The sequence below is a fragment of the Schistocerca nitens genome, chromosome 5, assembly GCF_023898315.1.
Source record: "Schistocerca nitens isolate TAMUIC-IGC-003100 chromosome 5, iqSchNite1.1, whole genome shotgun sequence".
NCBI classification, from domain to species: domain Eukaryota; kingdom Metazoa; phylum Arthropoda; class Insecta; order Orthoptera; family Acrididae; genus Schistocerca; species Schistocerca nitens.
In genome coordinates, this window is record NC_064618.1 from 582,170,331 (window position 1) to 582,192,922 (window position 22,592).

The 22,592-nt window shown below is 40.1% G+C and overlaps 1 protein-coding gene across 1 annotated transcript in view; it reads left to right on the forward strand.

Moving 5' to 3' along the window:
- Window positions 1-22,592, forward strand: part of LOC126260591 (integrin alpha-PS5-like) — a 563,809-nt gene that overhangs the window by 389,533 nt on the left and 151,684 nt on the right. Inside the window, exons 14-15 of the mRNA XM_049957927.1 lie at window positions 5,401-5,500; window positions 20,543-20,693. Coding sequence (XP_049813884.1) covers window positions 5,401-5,500; window positions 20,543-20,693 — 251 coding nt within the window. The remainder of the gene's footprint in view (window positions 1-5,400; window positions 5,501-20,542; window positions 20,694-22,592) is intronic.

The window sequence follows — 22,592 nt, forward strand, 5'->3', positions numbered from 1 at the left end:
CTGGATATCATGCTGGATTTCTGGAATGGAGTCACTATGGCAGGACTTGTAGGTGGAGATATGTGACAGCTGACAGAGTCCTTCTTCCAGGTAATGCATGTGGTCCACAACAACAGTGGTGGAGCCTTTTTTGGCAGGTAGAATTATAAAGCTGGGATCAATCTTTAGATGGTGGGATGTGGTTCTTTCTGTGGATGTGAGGTTGGTTTCCCTGTTGAGGAATTTGGAGAATCATGGTGAGGAAATTTTTAAGGTTAGGAAATAATTAATAGATGGTGATTTGGAGGATTGGATGGAGGAGTAAACTGAGTCAGCCAGAATTCAGTACTGGTTTAGTATAAAGTCTGAGTAGTGGGGTTGTCAGTAAAAGAGTGTTTCCAATGTAGGGTCTGGGATAAGGAGGGAATTTCTTTAAAAAACACAGTGCATTTGAATTTGTAAGTGGAGCAAAAGGTAAGGTCTTTGGAAAGAGCTGTTATGTGGGACAGGCCTTTGGAGGACTGTGTGTGTGTGTTTTTTTTATTGTTGTGTAATGTGTGAGTGTTTTCTGTTTCTGAAGAAGGACATTTTTGAAAAGTTGAAATATTTCTAGCATTCTTTTTTATTACTCCTGTCTGCAGTTCAGTGACTCCTCTACATGGTGAATAGCAAACTATTCTTTCTATATTACACACACACACACACACACACACACACACACACACACACACACACACACACACACAGAGAGAGAGAGAGAGAGAGAGAGAGAGAGAGAGAGAGAGAGAGAGAGAGAGAGAGAGTGAGAGAGAGACAGAGACAGAGAGAATTTTATCACAAAATTTTAACCCTGGATAGCTGATGCCAGGAGGAATCAAAATTACTAATGTTGTGTAGGTTGACAATGCTTCGATTGGCTGTTGGATTGCCCTGTTGCCATTCCTTGGTTGATGGGCAGTGTTATGTTGTCAATTCACACATACAGATGTCCCTTGCCCCATCTCTGCCCCAGCATGATACACACACATGTCGAATAGGTCTTGCTGTTTGTCTCCACCTCACATCAGAGGTATTCACACTTAAGCTCCACTTTGGATCACACACACATCACCTGCAATTTAGTCATACAGTAAGCATGGTGGCACAGTATTCATTTCAAGAACAGTGAGATATGGTTTTTGTTTATGGACTAGCCAATGGTAATGCACATGAAGCTCGATGGTTGTATGAGGAACGGTACGCGGCAAGACACCACCCATATCCACAAATGTTTACAGCAGTTCACTGAGTTCACTGGTGACTTGGTGAAACAGGCTCATTAGTGAGATATAATAGTGATGCTGGAAGACCTCAAACATGATGGGATGCTGCATTTGAAGAGACTGTTCTCAAACACTTTGAGAAAGCACCTACGACAAATACTCCAGTGGTTGGACATGACATGGGGATCACTCATGGCTTAGTCTGGGAGGTTTTGAGGGATGACAGCCAGCACACATTTAATCTTCCTGGCAGATTAAAACAGTGTGCTGGACCGAGACTTGAACTCGGGACCTTTGCCTTTCATGGGTAAGTGCTCTACCATCTGAGCTACCCAAGCACAACTCACGTCCCATCCTCACAGCTTTTCTTCTGCCAGTACCTCATCTCCTACTTTCCAAACTTCACAGAAGCTCTCCTGTGAACCTTGCAGAACTAGCACTCCTGGAAGAAAGGATATCAGCACAAACTCTGCTGCAGGGTGAAAATCACATTCTGGAAACATCCCCCAGGCTGAGGCTAAGCCAAGTCTCCACAGCATCCTTTCTTCCAGGAGTGCTAGTTCTTCAAGGTTTGCAGGAGAGCTTCTGTGAAGTTTGGAAAGTAGGAGACAAGGTACTGGTGGAAGTAAAGCTGTGAGGATGGGGCACAAGTCATGCTTGGGTAGCTCAGATGGCAGAGCACTTGCCCACAAAAGGCAAAGGTCCTGAGTTTGAGTCTCAGTTTCGCACAAAGTTTTAATCTACCAGGAAGTTTCATATCAACGCACACTCCACTGCAAAGTGAAAATCTCATTCTAGCATCCATTTGGTTTCCACCCTGTCAAAGACCTAAATCCTGTGGTGGACTATGAACACAAGCTAGCGTTTTGTCAGTGGTTTTTGTGAGGTGTTGCATGAGATCCTGTCTTCCCTCACATTGAGGTGTTTACCAATTACAATACTCAAAACATTCATTACTGGGCAAGGAGAAATCCTCACAACGTGTACATCCACAGACACCAGGAATGATTTTCGCTTATCATTTGGGGAGGCATTGTGGGTGACCATCTGTTAGGGCTGGTCCGTCTACCTCCATGACTTATTGGGGCAAATTACCTTCACTTTTTGCAAGAAACTCTACCCAGCCTGCTGGAAGATGTTCTCCTGGACATATGGCTACGCATGTGGTTGCAGCATGATGGGGTGCCTGCACATGACAATTGTGCTCTGCACAGATATTTAAATGAACTCTTTGGCAGCTGGGTAATTGGCAGAGGTACTCAGAGGACATGCTTCCTGCTAGCACCAGACCACACGCCACCGTACTTTTTCCTGTGGGGACACTTCAAGGTTCTAGTTCACCCACCCAGACACAAACAAAGTACAAATGAAGAGGAATTAATGGATTGCATTTAACATGCTGCCAATCACATCAGGGCAGTGTCAGGAACTTTGAAAGAGTTTACCAAAACACTGTTTGACAGTACCAAGCTTGTGTAGTGACACAGGGTCACCGGTTAGAGCACCTGATTTAAGTAAACCAAGTCCCAGCTACAAAAAAGGCCCTTTTCAAGGCTGACACAATTTGTAAAAGACTTTATGTACTTGAACTAACAGCTGTTGAAGGGTTTGTGTCAGGATCCTGGTGGATTCACCCCCAGGCCCGCAGAGTGGAAGACTGGTGCACTACCACCAAGCGTGCGGGCTGCCTTGGATACATTGCAATCTCTGGCACGCAAAGCATTCCCCATTCCCTGTCATGCATTGTCCAGAGCATCCAATAACAGGGCACTCCCACAGCCAATCAGGGTGCGTGGCACCAAGTTTCTTTAGTTTAAAAATTGTGTGTTGTTGACTTACAAATCATTGGTAATTTTGGTTCCTACTGGCACCTTATCTGTTATCTAGGGTTAAAATTTTGTGACAAGATTTTTCTCCACATTGGTGCTCAGGTTAACTTTTAGTTTTGATGTGTAACTTAAAATTCACTCCAAGTGTCTACCATAATTCATAAAGAAGATATAGTCTTGTGACAATGGATAAATATATCTGAAACACTGTGTAATGGCAAAAACTCAAAGCTTCTGGGACAGCATAATAGATGAGTTATTGCAATAGGTTTGTCAGGAAATTCAACAGTGATGAAAATTTCAATCTGGAAATGTTAGCATTTGGCACTCTTAAACATAAATTTTCTCTGGTTATAACATCAACCACAGTGAAACTTAATGAAGAGATATATGTGGCAAAAGCACATGTACTGTAAAACAAATGTACATCTTATGGAATAATGAGTGCCAGGTGTCCAAAACGAGTTTAAATATTGGAATGTAAGCAGTTAAGTATACAGCCTGATGGGAGTACTTGAAGTGGCAAGCAAGTTTCTAAGCATTGCTTTGAAAACCTATTGAAGACGACTACATCAGACAATGAAATATTGTGTACAAAAAATTAATCAAATTGACTGATCGCTGGAAAAAATACCTTTTACCAGTCATACTAGTTAGACTTCAGATATCACATATTCCATTTATTTAATACTTCATGGGACCCTTATTGTTGCATTCAATTCCAAGAAATTTGAATCTGTGTTGTCAACAATTTCTACAGTCATATCTACACAAGCACTCCATTAATGAGAAGTTTAAACCTAACAAATAATACGAAATAGTAGTAAATAATAAATACATAGAGGAAAAAAGTGAGTTAAAAAGTGGGAGAATGGAGAGAGAGAGAGAGAGAGAGAGAGAGAGAGAGAGAGAGAGAGAGAGATACTCATGGTCCTGTCACCCAACCTGTCTCTATTCTCATCAACTAGCTCATTCAATGCAGCTTGCATGAATATTTACCATTGATATAAGATTTCAATTTCTTCTGTTCTCACCCATCCCATTTTCATTAATAACTTGATACCCTTCCTCCCACTCCACCTTTCCTACTCACCTGTTAGTGTCTTACATTTCTTTTCGTAACTTATTTGTATTTTTTTGAAGATTTTGTCATACTGTCTTTCTACCATTATTTCTGTGATATAGTTTTTTATTGCCGTTATGATGTTGGCAGGTCCACTTCCTCCACCACATTTATTTCATTTTTGTTCCATGTGGATCATGTTCCATGCCTTTCTCTCTCCTTCTCTTTTCTACTGTTGTATATTTTTAAGCAGTTGACCATTTCATACACTTCTCTTTAACTGCCAAATGAGCATTTCACACATGTTCCTTTACTTTAAGTAATTTTCTCTACTCTTCCATCTTTTTACTATATTACCATTCTCGCCATACCATTTACACGATTTCTCATTGACTAGGTCAATCAAATTGGTGCAGCGGGTAAAGTGCTGCATTGGAGAAATAGGTTCAAATACCTGTCTACAGACCTAAATTTTTGTTGGGTTCCTTGAAGAAATTAATTTGATCATCAGCGTAGTTTGTTTGAAAAGAGCATGATTGATTTCTTTCTTCATCCTTGTGCCACCCAAGCTTAAGTTCCATCTTGGGTGACATTACTAGTCATTAGATAAAAATCCTAATCTCCTTACCTTATTCCTGCTGAAAGAATGAATAAACCAAGCTCTAAAGATCATCCCAATTTCATGGAAAAGGAATGGTTTATTTAATATAAAGTATGCTGCCATTACAATTAGAATATAGTTACAGTGGTGGAGGAGTTGAATGCTACTTTGACTAAAGTGATAAAGCTCATGTTTGTTAGCTTTTTATTCAGTTGTTTATTCATAGACAGATCTTTAACAAAAGGAACCAGAGTGTCATATTAATTAAAAACGGAAATAATGTTTAAAATTAACTAATTCATGCATACAATGATATTGACTCCTGTAGGACTAAGTGTGTGTGTGTGTGTGTGTGTGTAAGTGTGCAAATCATGTCAGAATTAACGGCACAGCACAGCAGCTGCATATCTCAACCCATCTAGTTGTCATATGTAAAAGTTTAATTGGTTAACCCCCCTCCCCCCATTCCAAGTAGTTACAAGTGTTATAGTCTTTTTACCCTATAAACTGTAATATTTGTTAGAGATCATTTTATATTGGTCATTTGTGTTTGTTGCTTGAGACTTAACGTTTCAGTAGAACTCTACTCTGATATCCAAAAGATTGTCAGTTAATTGTATAATTTGTTATAATCTTACAGTTAACCATTGTTTGTCATTGTCATAGGAGGATCCAGATACCCAAAAAGATATTGAACTCAATTTATTAATTGAAATGGAAAATAAAACTGGAAACACTATCGTGATACGAAAGGATAAACGAGAAGGTAAGCGTAGTAGTTCTTTCACTGCAGACCATCTGCAGAACTACCTATGGTTAGATCAATTGTGAGTTTATACCTAAATTGTGAGAACATTAAAAAAATAAAAAAAGAACAAAATAGGACTCAGATTAGTTTTTGAGCTCTCGTTCTTTTCCTGGTAAAAGTACACACATTCACACAAACAACCAAACAAATTCACAAATGTGCACTCCCAAAGTTCAGTGAGACTGATTATTGATTATCAATTACTAAGAGTAGTACTGGGCAGATAAAGATGTGGAGGGGATATGGATGTGTGAGGCAAGGGGGGATAGTGGGACAGAGTGCGGGAGGTCTTTTAACAGATGTCTCAGCAGCTGCACAAGGTTGAAGTTCAGAGGATAGAATATGTAAGGGAGGAAGAGAGTGGGGTTGGTGGAGGGGAGGAGAGGAAAGATTAGAAAGGTGAAGATGGAGCCAGGGAGGGGAGAAGAAAAGGGGGAATGATGGAAGAGAGAGAGAGAGAGAGAGAGAGAGAGAGAGAGAGACAGAGAGAGAGAGAGAGAGGTGCGGGAGGCAGCTGAGAATGCCCACAAGAGGGTGGGGGGAGGGGAAGAGGAAGAGTGGATCACACACCTATCCAAACCAGAAAATCAATCCAGACTTTATAATCCTTCCTGGAGACAAAGACTCCATGACACTGGAAATGAATCATAGAGGCGATGTTACTGTAGGTCTCTGCCAACACCTTTACATACAAACCCTACAACCATGATCCCATCCTTAAAGTCCAACAGGATCTCAGCAGATCCTCAAGGATTTAGGTCCATCTGTAAATCTGATACCAGAATCCATCTCTTTCCTCAACCCAGAAACATCCTCACCTTCTACCTTTTACCTTCTCCCCAAACTCTACAAATCCAATCCCACAGATCTCCCCAATGGTCATCCCATTTTGCTGGGTACAATGCTCCCACTTTTTTTGACCAATACCTCCAAACTATTGAACATAACCTGCCATCCTACATTCAAGACACCACTCACTTCCTTCACCACCTTCCCACAGTTCCAGTCGTGTTACCATTAGACTCCTTGTTAGTCACTCTGGATGTGACATCCTTATATGGTAACATCCTCCATACCAATGACCTTGCTACCATGGAAGACTACCTTTCCCAACATATTCCTGATATAGAACCCAAAGTCACCCTTCCTAATTCTCCTTTGAAGGCCAAATCTGTAAACATATCTGTGGTACCACCATGGGTACCTGCATGGAACTGTCCTATGCCAACCTATTTGTGGACCTCTGGAAGAACACCTACTATTTTTGTCTGGTTCTGATTCATTGAGGCATTTTCTCACAGCAAACCTTTGTTCTTTCTCACATTACCTCAACACCTACTCTCAAATCTGCTTCTCCTGGTCCTTCTCAGTTCAAGTGCCACCTTCCTAGATGTTGATCTTCACCTCTCAGATAGCTCTGTAAATATATTGGCTCATATCAAGCACACCGTCAGCAGCCTCTCCACTTTGACAATTGTCACCCATTCTGTGTCAAAAGCTCTTGCTTACAGCCTCACCACCCATGGATGCTGCATTTGAAGTGGAAAGTGGGGATTGCTTAAATATACTGATCATCTTATCAGAGCCTTTATTGACAGGCAATATCATATTGAACTCATCCATAAATATATATCTTGTGCCATCTCCTCCTCTGATACCAGTAAACGTGTTTACCAGCCACTGACCAGCACTGTTCTGATCATCCAGAATCACCCTGGCCTTGAAAGGCCAGCTTTGACTACCTGTCATTATGCGCTGAGATGAGGAATGTGTTAGCCACAATTCTACATGTGCCACCCAAAATAGTGTCCCATCACCCACCACAAACAGAATATCCTTGTCCATCCCTACTCCAGTCCTGCATCCCATGGGTCATTCCATTGCAGTTGATTCAGTTGCACAAGAGCTGTTCTATACATGCACCCACCACCTCCTGTCGGAGTCCAGGTACAGACATCTCCTACCCAATAAAAGGCAATCTAATGGTTTCGGCGACAAGAGAAGTGGTGCAAATCTGGATTGTGAACTTCACACTTCTCTTACTACAGTTGGCTCATATGAAACATTTAGCTGATCCTCTTCTATGGATATGTGGCTCCGTCATTCTCCACAACGTCTTCTCTGAAGAAATAATCATGGTTAGAAGAACTAAAAAAAGTGCTCTCTCTCTCACTAGAAATAACTTGGTACCCTCATACTTTCAGTTCAGTTCAGGTATATTTTCATTTCCACAAGTTTCAAATAAGCATACAACCTCTTGTAAGTCAACTACACTGATAACCATCAGATACTATTAACTATAATTACAATGTGGTGGGTTTAATAACCACCAGAAATTCGATAACAGGTCTTGCTTCCAGCAAGTCTAACACCAAGATTAAGTAAGAGTCTCTAGGCAAATCATGTTTCAATTGTCTGTAACAATTACAATTGTGTAACCACCAAGGAATACTATTTAGTTACTCCTTGCACCTTCCATACAGGTTCTATGGTGCAAGGGGCAAACACTTGTCGGCATCGCTCGTCTGATGCAGCTCTTGTCCTCCCAGGACCAATGTCAATCCTGCACACACAGACATGTGTTGCACAATAAATAGGCTCTCTCTGTCATACTTATCTTTAAAACATTGCGTGTTCGAGGTGGTAGAAGGTTGAGTGGTTTCAGAATTTATGTGGAAATCCTCGAATCACAACATATCCTCCTCCTTAGATCAAACACGCGATATTTTATACATAATTACCATGTACATTAATATCACATAGGATAACACTTCATTTCTCAACAATACATCTTTTTCAATTACTAATCGTAAATACTCTTGTTCTTATTGTTTGGTCATTCCTTTTTTCCATTCTACTACAATTATAAAACTTGAACCTTTCAATCCATTTTGGAGTTAGCTCTTTCAATATCTAAAAATCAACAGTACCAAAATTTTTATTTTCTGCTCCTTTTCCAATCGTAAATTACAGGTGTCATGGACCCTTGAATATTGCAACCTTTAGTCTAATTCTCTGTACTACCTCTCCATAATGCCCTCATTAATTGAAGTAGTCTGTAGTCTGGAGGAACTTGGGCAAAATAAAAGTGTTCCTATTGACACTGAGAAAACATAATAATGCTAATGAAATATAGAATTCAAACTTTCCGGAATAATTCCTACAAAATGTGTGACTTCTGTCACGATACTGTCCTTTTCCTCTTGGATCAGCATCTATACCTTACACATGGATGGACCTTATGAGTGCCCTTCCTCCTTCCGTTTCAGTAGGTACGCCCATTTAAATTCCTAAGGTCAGCCTACCTTAGGTCTCTGCCCATCTTTTGTGTGTGATGTGACTTACCAAACGAAAGCGCTGGCACGTCGATAGACACACAAACAAACACAAACATACACACAAAATTCAAGCTTTCGCAACAAACTGTTGCCTCATCAGGAAAGAGGGAAGGAGAGGGAAAGACGAAAGGATGTGGGTTTTAAGGGAGAGGGTAAGGAGTCATTCCAATCCCGGGAGCGGAAAGACTTACCTTAGGGGGAAAAAAGGACGGGTATACACTCACACACACACACATATCCATCCACACATATACAGTCACTAAATATGTCTGCTTGTGTCTGTATATGTGTGGATGGATATGTGTGTGTGTGTGCGAGTGTATACCCATCCTTTTTCCCCCCTAAGGTAAGTCTTTCCGCTCCCGGGATTGGAATGACTCCTTACCCTCTCCCTTAAAACCCACATCCTTTTGTCTTTCCCTCTCCTTCCCTCTTTCCTGATGAGGCAACAGTTTGTTGCGAAAGCTTGAATCTTGTGTGTATGTTTGTGTTTGTTTGTGTGTCTATCGACCTGCCAGCGCTTTCATTCGGTAAGTCACATCATCTTTGTTTTTATATATATATACAGGGTGATTAAAAAAGAATACCACAACTTTAGGAATTTAAAACTCTGCAATGACAAAAGGCAGAGCTAAGCACTATCTGTCGGCGAATTAAGGGAGCTATAAAGTTTCATTTAATTGTACATTTGTTCGCTTGAGGCGCTGTTGACTAGGCGTCCGCGTCTGTTGATGCTAAGATGGTGACCGCTCAACAGAAAGCTTTTTGTGTTATTGAGTACGGCAGAAGTGAATCGACGACAGTTGTTCAGCTTGCATTTCGAACGAAGTATGGTGTTAAACCTCCTGATAGGTGGTGTATTAAACGTTGGTGTAAACAGTTTACAGAGAATGGGTGTTTGTGCAAAGGGAAAAGTTCTGGATGGCCGAGAACGAGTGATGAAAATGTAGCATGCATCCAGCAAGCATTTGTTCACAGCCCAGGAAAATCGACTCTGAGAGCTAGCAGAGAGCTGCAAATTCCACAATCAACTGTATGGAGAGTCCTACGAAAAAGGTTAGTTATGAAACCTTATCGTCTGAAATTGGTTCAAGCACTGTCTGCAGCTGATAAGATTAAAAGAATCGATTTCTGTGATTTTATCCTTGCTCAAATGGAAACAGATGAATCTTTCGTTTCAAAGATTGTGTTTAGTGATGAAGCAACTTTCCACACTAACGGGAAAGTCAACAGTCACAATGTCTGTATATGGGGCACTGAAAATCCGCGGGAAACAACTCAGTATGAACGTGACTCGCCTAAGGTGAACGTTTTCTGTGCCATTTCAGCCAATAAAGTTTTTGGTCCCTTTTTCTTCGAAGGTGCAACTGTAACTGGACTACAGTATCTGGAGATGTTAGAGAATTGGCTGTTCCCTCAGCTCGAACAAGAAGCACAACAATTCATATTTCAGCAGGATGGAGCGCCACCACATTGGCACTTATCTGTCCGTAACTACCTGAACGTCAACTACCCGAGGCGATGGATCGGCCGCCAGGCAGCCCGTGACAGAGCACTTCATCACTGGCCTCCAAGAAGCCCTGATCTTACCCCCTGCGATTTTTTCTTATGGGGGTATGTTAAGGATATGGTGTTTCGGCCACCTCTCCCAGCCACCATTGATGATTTGAAACGAGAAATAACAGCAGCTATCCAAACTGTTAAGCCTGATATGCTACAGAGAGTGTGGAACGAGTTGGAGTATCGGGTTGATATTGCTCGTGTGTCTGGAGGGGGCCATATTAAACATCTCTGAACGTGTTTTTGAGTGAAAAAAACCTTTTTAAATACTCTTTGTAATGATGTATAACAGAAGGTTATATTATGTTTCTTTCATTAAATACACATTTTTAAAGTTGTGGTGTATATATATATATATATATATATATATATATATATATATATATATATATATATATATATATATATATATATTTCATAGGGATGAACTTCCTAAATCCCCAAACCACCTTCCCTACCCTCTGGCTCCTACCCTTGTAACCGCCCCCGGTGTAAAACCTGTCCCATGCACCCTCCCACCACCACCTACTCCAGTCCTGTAACCCGGAAGGTGTACACGATCAAAGGCAGAGCCACATGTGAAAGCACCCACGTGATTTACCAACTGACCTGCCTACACTGTGATGCATTCTATGTGGGAATGACCAGCAACAAACTGTCCATTCGCATGAATGGACGCAGGCAGACAGTGTTTGTTGGTAATGAGGATCACCCTGTGGCTAAACTTGCCTTGGTACATGGCCAGCACATCTTCGCACAGTGTTACACCGTCCGGGTTATCTGGATACTTCCCACCAACACCAACCTATCCTAACTCCGGAGATGGGAACTTGCTCTTCAATATATCCTCTCTTCCCGTTACCCACCAGGCCTCAATCTCCGCTAATTTCAAGTTGCCGCCACTCATACCTCACCTGTCATTCAACATCATCTTTGCCTCTTCACTTCCGCCTCGACTGACATCTCTGCCCAAACCCTTTGTCTTTAAATATGTCTGCTTGTGTCTGTATATGTGTGGATGGATATGAGCGTGTGTGCGAGTGTATACCTGTCCTTTTTTCCCCCTAAGGTAAGTCTTTCCGCTCCCAGGATTGGAATGACTCCTTACCCTCTCCCTTAAAACCCACATCCTTTCGTCTTTCCCTCTCCTTCCCCTCTTTCCTGATGAGGCAACAGTTTGTTGCGAAAGCTTGAATTTTGTGTGTGTGTTTGTGTTTGTTTGTGTGTCTATCGACCTGCCAGCGCTTTCGTTCGGTAAGTCACATCATCTTTGTTTTTACACATATTTTTCCCATGTGGAATATATATATATATATATATATATATATATATATATATATATATATATATATATGTGTGGATGGATATGTGTGTGTGTGCGAGTGTATACCCGTCCTTTTTTCCCCCTAAGGTAAGTCTTTCCGCTCCCAGGATTGGAATGACTCCTTACCCTCTCCCTTAAAACCCACATCCTTTCGTCTTTCCCTCTCCTTCCCTCTTTCCTGATGAGGCAACAGTTTGTTCCGAAAGCTTGAATTTTGTGTGTGTGTTTGTGTTTGTTTGTCTGTATATCGACCTGCCAGCGCTATCGTTCGGTAAGTCACATCATCTTTGTTTTTTTATATATCAGAGAAGGAAAGTTGCTACTCACCATAAAGCAGAGATGCTGAGGCGCGATAGGCACAATAAAATGATTCACACAATTAAAGCTTTCAGCCATTAAGGCCTTTGTCAGCAGTAGACACACATACATACACGCACACACACACACAGTTACATAAACACAACTTGCACACACATCTGCAGTCTGCAGTCACTTTTTCCGTGTGGTTTCAGCTCTCTGAGACTGCAGACGTGTGTGTGCAAGTTGCGTTTGTGCGTGTGTGTATGTGTGTGTGTGTGTGTGTGTGTGTGTGTGTGTGTGTGTGTGCATGTGTGTATGTGTATCTACTGCTGACAAAGGCCTTAATGGCCAAAAGCTTTAATTGTGTGAATCTTTTTATTGTGCCTATAACGACTCAGCATTTCCACTATATGGTCAGTAGCAGCTTTCCTTCTCTGGTATTGTTACATTCCATCCTGGATTTTCCATTATATATATATATATATATATATATATATATATATATATATATATATATATATATATATAGAGGGAAACATTCCACGTGGGAAATATATATATATAACAAACAAAGATGCTTTAACTTACCAAATAAGAAAGTGCTGGTATGTTGATAGACACAATAAAATAAAAAACACACAAACACACACACAAATATTCAAGCTTTTGCAACCCATGGTTGCTTCATCAGGAAAGAGGGAAGGAGAGGGAAAGATGAAAGGATGTGGGTTTTGAATATTTGTGTGTGTGTTTTTTATTTTATTGTGTCTATCGACATACCAGCGCTTTCTCGTTTGGTATATATGTGTTTGTGTGCGAGATGTAGAACCGTCACTGTGAATGACAATGTGTGCACCCATTCCTGATGTACACATTCCTTTCCCCCTACAATGTTTGACAGTTCTCCCCTTTCAATGTGTAAGATCATTGTTTGTGTAATCGTATTTTGTGTGTGTGTGCATAAGTGTGTATGAGTAGCATGATTCTTTGGCCTACTTATATAAAATAAGTTGTAGGTTATTGGAAACAATGGAAAATGAGAAGGACTTGTGCAATAGAAGTAGTTGAACATGGAAAGGGGGAGAGATAGATAGGTACTCAAATGAGAAGTAAGAAAAGAAAAAGTAGAGATATTTGCTAAGATCAAAGAAGTGAAAGAAGATAGACCCAAAAACAGGAAACCCTTCCAACCCCCCTTCCCCAGGATCCCAACTTCGCTGGTACTTGAGTGAGAACCCAGAGGATGTATGGTGATAAACATCAGAACGGACATTCTCTCCTTCACCTTTGAAGTCTCTGAAGAAAAATCTTAGCAACACATATGGAATGGCAAATGGTGAAGAATCAGCCATACTTGTCTGCAAGGGTTGTCTGGAAGGTGCGATGTGTGTTTAGTGTTAGTCATGATTTATTTGTTAGTGTAAATCATGCTTTGATATATATAATAGCCACCCCTTTCAAGACCAGTACAAACTCCCCCATCTACATCACCTTTCATAAAAGGTATAAAATATTCTATACTAAATAAAAAATCATATACTATGATAACATAGTTGTTTAGTCATTAAGCTGATACTATATTTTTATACACACATAAAAGATTACATTCAGTTCATGTCATCTAGATATCATTCAGTTTGAATAATACCATCATATTACGTTTTCCACTAATACTATATACTATTCGTTGCAGTTCCTGTTTAGAGATCACTGTTTATCCGTGATTCTCTTAAGTCTATTATCTTCTAGTCATATTTAGTTTCCTAGGTACTAACATTATAGGATAGTTTAAGAATTCAAGAATAGTTTACAGAATAGTTTAAGGTTTGAAGAGAATTCGGTGCAGGAAAAACAGTATAGAAGAAACACCGAAAACAACTCGGGATCCGACAGTCATCACTCTGCCCGTTAACACAGAATGTTAACATCCCTGGGGGACAGATGTGACTCTGCCCTGATCCCATGGCTCTGACATTAACCTCACTCGATTACTTATGGACAATACTTCTCATTAAATGTTGTGTGAAATTCTCTCCACAACAAAACAATTGCCACCTTACTAGGAAACACAACATTAAGTAAAGTTATTCTATTTTCTACTATGTCATGGATGAGTTTGAATTCTTTGCACAAGTCATCTACATTCTCTTGGTATTACTAAGTTTGGAAGATGAAATTGGAGACACGTTGTTGGAGGTTACTGTCACAGCAACTTTTCTGTCTATCATCTCTTCAACTTGTTTCTCCAGGTTAATGATATTTATTACTTCTGAAGTGGCTAGTTTCTCTTTAAAATTTCTTTCTACATTATCAACTTGAGTGTTAACACCTGCAAATTTGCATTTGGACTACTGGTAATAATTTGTCCTGTTCCTCAACACTCTCATTTTAAGATGTGTAATCTATGTTTTACAGCATCAAACATAACATACAGACACTCTGAAATGATCCTAATTTTTCCCCAAGTTCAGCTTCTACATTATTATACTTATCTACAATACCACATTCTAACTTTTTAGTTAAGTCCTAAAATTGCTTACTCTGTGTCTGACTCAAGTCAGTGAACACTTGGTTTACTTGACTACATAATAAACTAGATAATGCCTCTCTCAAATCTATTTTAAACTTCTCTTCTTTAGTAGTTAAAGTGTCAAATTAAGTCTCAAAATTTCCCATGCCTTCACATAACTGACTAAATGCTTTACTTTGTTCATCTACTCTGGCACTTAACAATCCTAAAGTCTCACTCTGAACATCCAATTTATTATTTAATTGAGTGTTCACTGAATCTAATTTTAAGACTTTGAGCATTTAGAATTGTATTTAGTTCCTTTCTTAAAGAAGTATTTTGTGCAGTGAATTCTTTACTTTGTGCATATAATTTTTTACTTACAGTTGCAATTTGAGCATTTGCTGCTGCACTTTGGTCATCTAATCTAGTATTTAGTGGAGTATTCACTGAGTCTAATTTAGGACTTAGTGCTTTAATTAAATTTGCTACCTCAGTCTAGTCTGGCATTTCTTTTGTTACTATCATTGCCATGGCTGGTTCTGATGTTTCCCCAGTTTTTTGAGTAGTATCCATATCTTTCTTACTTTTTGATCATGTTACCATTTAAAAAAAAATTCCCCTCTGAATATGATAACTATACTGTTGTTGTTGTGGTCTTCAGTGCTGAGACTGGTTTGATGTAGCTCTCCATGCTACTCTATCCTGTGCAAACTGCTACATCTCCCAGTATGTACTGCAGCCTACATCCTTCTGAATCTGCTTAGTGTATTCATCTCTTGGTCTACGATTTTTACCCACCACACTGCCCTCCAATACTAAATTGGTGATCCCCTGATGCCTCAGAACATGTCCTGCCAACTGATCCCTTCCTCTAGTCAAGTTGTGCCACAAACTCCTCTTCTCCCCAATTCTATTCAGTACCTCCTCATTAGTTATGTGATCTACCCATCTAATCTTCAGCATTCTTCTGTAGCACCACTTTTCGAATGCTTCTATTCTCTTTTTGTCTAAACTATTTATCGTCCACGTTTCACTTCCATACATGGCTACACTCCATACAAATACTTTCAGAAACGACTTCCTGACACTTAAATCAATACTCGATGTTAACAAATTTCTGTTCTTCAGAAACGCTTTCCTTGCCATTGCCAGTCTACATTTGATATCCTCTCTACTTTGACCATAATCATTATTTTGCTCCCCAAATAGCAAAACTCTTTTACTACTTTAAGTGGTTTATTTCCTAATCCAATTCCCTCAGCATAACCCGTTAACTCGACTACATTCCATTATCCTCATTTTGCTTTTGTTGGTGTTCATCTTATATCCTCCTTCCAAGACACTGTCCATTCTGTTAAACTGCTCTTCCAAGTCCTTTGCTGTCTCTGACAGAATTACAATGTCATTGGTGAACCTTAAAGTTTTTATTCCTTCTCCATGGATTTTAACACCTACTCTGAATTTTTCTTTTGTTTCCTTTATTGCTTGCTAAATATACAGATTGAATAACATAGGGGAGAGGCTACAACCACATCTCACTCCCTTCTTAACCACTGCTTTCCTTTCATGTCCCTTGACTATTATAACTGCCATCTGGTTTCTGTACAAATTGGAAATAGACTTTCGCTCCCTGTATTTTACCTCTGCCACCTTCAGAATTTCAAAGAGAGTATTCCAGTCAACATTGTTAATCACTTTCTCTAAGTCTACAAATGCTAGTAATGTGTGTTTGCCTTTTCTTAATCTAGCTTCTAAGACAATTTGTAGGGTCAGTATTGCCTCACGTGTTCCAATATTTCTATGGAATCCAAACTGATCTTTCCCGAGGTCGGCTTCTACCAGTTTTTCCATTCATCTGTAAAGAATTTGTTTTAGTATCTTGCAGCCATGACTTATTAAACTGATAGTTTGGTAATTTTCACATCTGTCAACATCTGCTTTCTTTGGGATTGAATTATTATGTTCTTCTTGAAGTCTGAGGGTATTTCACCTGTCTCATACATTTTGCTCACCAGATGGTAGAGTTTTGTCAGGAATGGCTCTCCTAATGCTGTCAGTAGCTCTAATGGAATGTTGTCTACTCCTGGGGCCTTGTTTTGACTTAGGTCTTTCAGTGCTCTGTCAAACTCTTCACGCACTATCATATCTTCCATTTCATCTTCATCTACATCCTCTTCCATTTCCATATTTTTGCCCTTGATAGACCCTATATATTCCTTCCACCCTTCTGCTTTCCCTTCTTTGCTTAGAACTGGGTTTCCATCTGAGCTCTTGATATTCATACAATTGGTTCTCTTTTCTCCAAAGGTCTCTTTAATTTTCTGCAGGCAGTATCTATCTTTCTATCTTACCCCTACTGAGATAAGCCTCTACATTTGACCACTAGCCATGTTTGCTTAGCCATTTTGCACTTCCTGTCAATCTCATTTTTGAGATGTTTGTATTCCTTTTTGCCTGCTTCAATTACTGCATTTTTATATTTTCTCCTTTCATCAATTAAATTCAATATTTCTTCTGTCAGCGAAGGATTTCTGCTACCCCTTGTCTTTTTACCTACTTCATCTCTGCTGCCTTCACTACTTCATCCCTCAAAGCTACCCATTCTTCTTCTACTGTATTTCTTTCCCCCATTCTTGACAATTGTTCCCTTATGCTCTCCCTAAACCTCTGGTTTAGTCAGTTTATCCAGGTCCCATCTCCATAAATTCCCACCTTTTTGCTTTTTGCAGTTTCTTCAGTTTTAATCTACAGTTCATAAGCAATAGATTCTGATCAGAGTCCACATCTGCCCCTGGAAATGTCTTGCAATTTAAAATCTGGTTCCTAAATCTCTGTCTTACCATTATATAATCTATCTGAAACCTGGCAGTATCTCCAGGCTTCTTCCATGTATACAACCTTTTTTTACGGTTCTTGAACCAAGTGTTAGCTATGATTAAGGTATGCTCTGTGCAAAATTCTAGTAGGTGGCTACCTCTTTCATTTCTTACCCCCAATCCATATTCAGCTACTATGTTTCCTTCTTTTCCTTTTCCTACTATCAAATTCCAGCCACCCATGACTATTAAATTTTTGTCTCCCTTCACTATCTGAATAATTTGTTTTAACTCATCATAAATTTCTTCTTCATCTGCAGGGCTATTTGGCATATAAACTTGAACTACTGTAGTAGGCATGGGCTTTGTGTCTATCTTGGCCACAATAATGCATTCACTATGCTGTTTGTAGTAGCTTACCTGCACTCCTATTTTTTTATTCATTATTAAACCTACTCCTGCATTACCCCTATTTGATTTTGTATTTATAAACCTGTATTCACCTGACCAAAAGTCTTGTTCCTCCTGCCACCGAACTTCGCTAATTCCCACTATATCTAACTTTAACCTATACATTTCCCATTTTTAATTTTCTAACCTACCTGCCTGATTAAGGGATCTGACATTCCACACTCCGATCCATAGAACACCAGCTTTATTTCTCCTGATAACAAAGTCCTCTTGAGTAGTCCCTGCCCGGAGATCTGAAGGGGGTACTATTTTACCTCCAGAATAATTTACCGAAGAGGACGGCATGATCATTTAACCATACAGTAAAGCTGCATGCCCTTTGGAAAAATTACAGCTGTAGTTTCCCCTTGCTTTCAGCCGTTCACAGTACCAGCACAGCAAGGCTGTTTGGGTTAGTGTTACAAGGCCAGATCAGTCAATCATCCAGACTTTTGCCCCTGCAACTATTGAAAAGGCTGCTGCCCCTCTTCAGGAACCACATGTTTGTCTGGCCTCTCAACAGATACCCCTCCGTTGTGGTTGCACCTACGGTATGGCCATCTGTATTGCTGAGGCATGCAAGCCTCCCCACCAACAGCAAGGTCTATGGTTCATGGAGGGGGCTGGGGGGGGGGGGGGAATAACTTTCATATAATAGAGGGAAACATTCCACGTGGGAAAATTATATCTAAAAACAAAAATTATGTGACTTACCGAACGAAAGTGCTGGCACGTTGATAGACACACAAACAAACACAAACATACACACGAAATTCAAGCTTTCGCAACAAAATCAAAATGTTGCCTCATCAGGTAAGAGGGAAGGAGAGGGAAAGACGAAAGGATGTGGGTTTTAAGGGAGAGGGTAAGGAGTCATTCCAATCCTGGGAGCGGAAAGACTTACCTTAGGGGGAAAAAAGGACGGGTATACACTCGCACACACACACATATCCATCCACACATATACAGACACAAGCAGACATATACAGAGGCAAAGAGTTTGGGCAGAGATGTCAGTCGAGGCGGAAGTGCAGAGGCGAAGATGTTGTTGAATGACAGGTGAGGTATGAGTGGCGGCAACTTGAAATTAGCGGAGATTGAGGCCTGGTGGATAACAGGAACAGAGGATATATTGAAGAGCAAGTTCCCATCTCCGGAGTTCGGATAGGTTGGTGTTAGTGGGAAGTATCCAGATAACCCGGACGGTGTAACACTGTGCCAAGATGTGCTGGCCGTGCACCAAGGCATGTTTAGCCACAGGGTGGTCCTCATTACCAACAAACACTGTCTGCCTGTGTCCATTCATGCGAATGCACAGTTTGTTGCTGGTCATTCCCACATAGAGTGCATCACAGTGTAGGCAGGTCAGTTGGTAGATCATGTGGGTGCTTTCACACGTGGCTCTGCCTTTGATCGTGTACACCTTCCGGGTTACAGGACTGGAGTAGGTGGTGGTGGGAGGGTGCATGGGACAGGTTTTACACCGGGGGCGGTTAGAAGGGTAGGAGCCAGAGGGTAGGGAAGGTGGTTTGGGGATTTCATAGGGATGAACTAAGAGGTTACGAAGGTTAGGTGGACGGCAGAAAGACACTCTTGGTGGAGTGGGGAGGATTTCATGAACGGTGGATCTCATTTCAGGGCAGGATTTGAGGAAGTCGTATCCCTGCTGGAGAGCCACATTCAGAGTCTGATCCAGTCCCGGAAAGTATCCTGTCACAAGTGGGGCACTTTTGGGGTTCTTCTGTGGGAGGTTCTGGGTTTGAGAGTGCATGTCGATAGACACACAGACAAACACAAACATACACACAGAATTTTATCTTGTGAAGCCAAAAGATCTACCTCACACTATCCCTCTACCCCTCCTTGCCTCATGCATCCTTCCCTACTCCTTCCACACCTCCATCTACCTAGGTGACTAAGCTCATTAACAATCAGCCTTCCCTTGCCTGCAAGAATGCATGTTTGTGTGTGTGTGTGGGGGGGGGGGGGGGGGGAGGTGCGCGCTTGCATGCATGTGTGTATGCTTTTACTAGAAAAAAGACCAAAAAATCAAATTAGCGTGAATAGTGTTTTCTGTTATGTGTTTTTGTGTGTCATGCATTGGTCTGCTAAAGGTAAGGTTGCCTTTCCCTGATTTTGCATATTCTTCCATCCAGGAATTTCCATTATCATTATGCTTTTCTGATTTTAAATGTACTATGATGCAATTGTCTTATTAAGCCAGAGTAACATTCTGTAATGGTAATTCACAAATTATGGCTTAATGAAACTAGAATACAAAGTACGTATAGAAATTTAAATATGCTTGAGAAAGTAATACTGTTTTACGTAATGCTACATGTAGGGACTTCTGATATATCTACGTTCCATACTACTCTATGTGTTCCACCAACACCAATTCTTCATTGCTCCCTAAAATATCACTTGCTGCAATTATTATTTAATACAAACAATACTGTTGGCAGAACATCTGCAACCGAGCGTTATAGCAGAGGTTGAAAATACTGCTTCAGTCATAAATTACTTTATTTTCACATGACCATTATTTGATAATCCTATGTTATTCTTAAATGATACTGTTGTAAGTTATGGAAGCCAGAAACCATACTCAAATTAGTAAAACTGTGATTAAATGAACTACAATCGTTCTTAAATGTTATGATTTAGTGAAAAACCTAATTTTTAATTTTGTTTTCAAAGGGGAAGATGCTTTCTGCAAGAACTGTACAGTGGTGGATGATTCTCAGTCTCAGCTGAAAGATACAAAAATAGTTAAATTTGTTAATGCCTGCGGAAAAGATGAAAAGTGTGATGCATGCTTGCAGATGGCATGCTCTGTTAAGAATCCCAGGTAACACAAGTCTTCTGTTAATGCTAATAAAGAATAAATTACATTCAAGTGAAGTCCCTGTTCCAGTAACCTGCAATGGTCATGAACCTTGGAGTGATGTCAGTTGCAAAAGTCATTGCAGTTCCTTTTCTTTCGATTAACAATGAATTTATAACAATTTATATGTAGGTATGTTCTTAAATAGCTTAAGAATTAACGTTAGCAACTCTTCAATTAGTTCAGGAACTGAGTCATCGATATGTACATCAACTGGACTGAGAACTTTGCTGGCTTTCAGGCAATTTCTGCTTCAGAACTGTAGAGAAACCATGCAGACACTTACATGTGAACAGTTAAAATGTATTTGACTACATTGTGCAGGCACTGCATTTCAGTTGGGGTTAGGGGTGTGCAGAATGGAGCAAGTGAGCAATGAAAGAAAGTGGGAATGGAAGGGAGTGTTGAGGAGGGGAGGCTGGTGACTGGGAGAGAGAGGCAGCAGCTGCATGGTGCAGAAGTGTGGCACAGGAGAGCTCACTCTTGATGTTGGCAGGAGGAGATGTGCTTAACACACAACGATGTGGAGGAGGGAATTGTGAGAGGAAAAGAGAACACTGGAAGAGAAAGCTATAACAGAAGAAGATGGAGGCTGTGGAAAAGAGGGTGGGATTGAAGAATGTGTTATAAGAACAAGCCCCATCAATGCATTTCAGAGACTCTAGTGCTGTGGGGAAGGATCTGGATGGCACAGGTTGTGAATCACCCATTGAAATTGAGCACATTGTGTTCAGCCATTGGCCAGTCAAATCTGCTCTTGGACATGGTTTGGCTACTCTACTGAGGCTCTCACACCATCTGAGCTGCAGTGCTAGCACAATGCAGTCAACCAGGACAGTGTTGACTATCATGTGTATACATGTGTATATGGGTATCTGTAGTTCTGAAAGAAGGATTGATCTAAAACCTAGCAAATTTCTCAGCTGCATTTTTGTGGCTATACAGGAGGTATCATAATTAATGGCTTAAATTTACACAGTTGAAATTACATGATACTAGAAGCAGAAACGTCTCAGTAAACATTGGGTCAAAAAATGCATATCTCAATAGCTATGAGCAATTTCTCATCTTCGATACTGTGAAAAAAATCTCTCATACTGCAAGTTCTTTGCTATCCATATTTTTGGAAGTGGTAGTATGGACCAAAATAAGAAAAAAATGTCCAGCAAACATGTGCTCTAAAACGCATACCTTAAAAGTTATGAGCGCTTGATCACTCTAAGAGTTGTGTTTTAAAGTAGGAAAGATGAGAAGTGCTCACAGTTCTTAAGGAATGCATTTTGGAGCACATGTTTGCTGGACTTTTTTTCCTGTTTTGGTCCATGCTACCCGTTCCCAAAATGTGGAAATCAAAAAACTTGCAGTAAAAGAGATTTATTTCACAGTATCGAAGATGAAAAATTGCTCTTAGCTCTTAAGTTATACATTTTTGAACCTATGTTTATTGAGACCTTTTTGTTTCTAATATCACGTACATTCAACTGAATGTGTTTATGCCATTAATTATGATACACCTTGTATATGATTCTGTGTTTTAACGACTTGGTGAGCTACTACCATCAGTGCTTACACTATTTAGATTCCATCAAGGATTTTCCTTCCATATTTACATAATATAGTTGTTGTTCACATACTTGTAGGGTATTGTACCTATGATGTGCCTCCATGAATATATAATAAATAATTTTCTCACAATTTTCATCTAGTCTTCACTTTCTTAAGGATGAAACTATGAACAAGTCAGCACATCATTGTATTTTACACTTAACTCATTAGAATGGAGGGAAAAAATCAGCTGTGTCCTTTTCAAAGGAATGATAGTGGCATTTTCATGAAGTAACCTGTGGAAACTACAGCAATTCT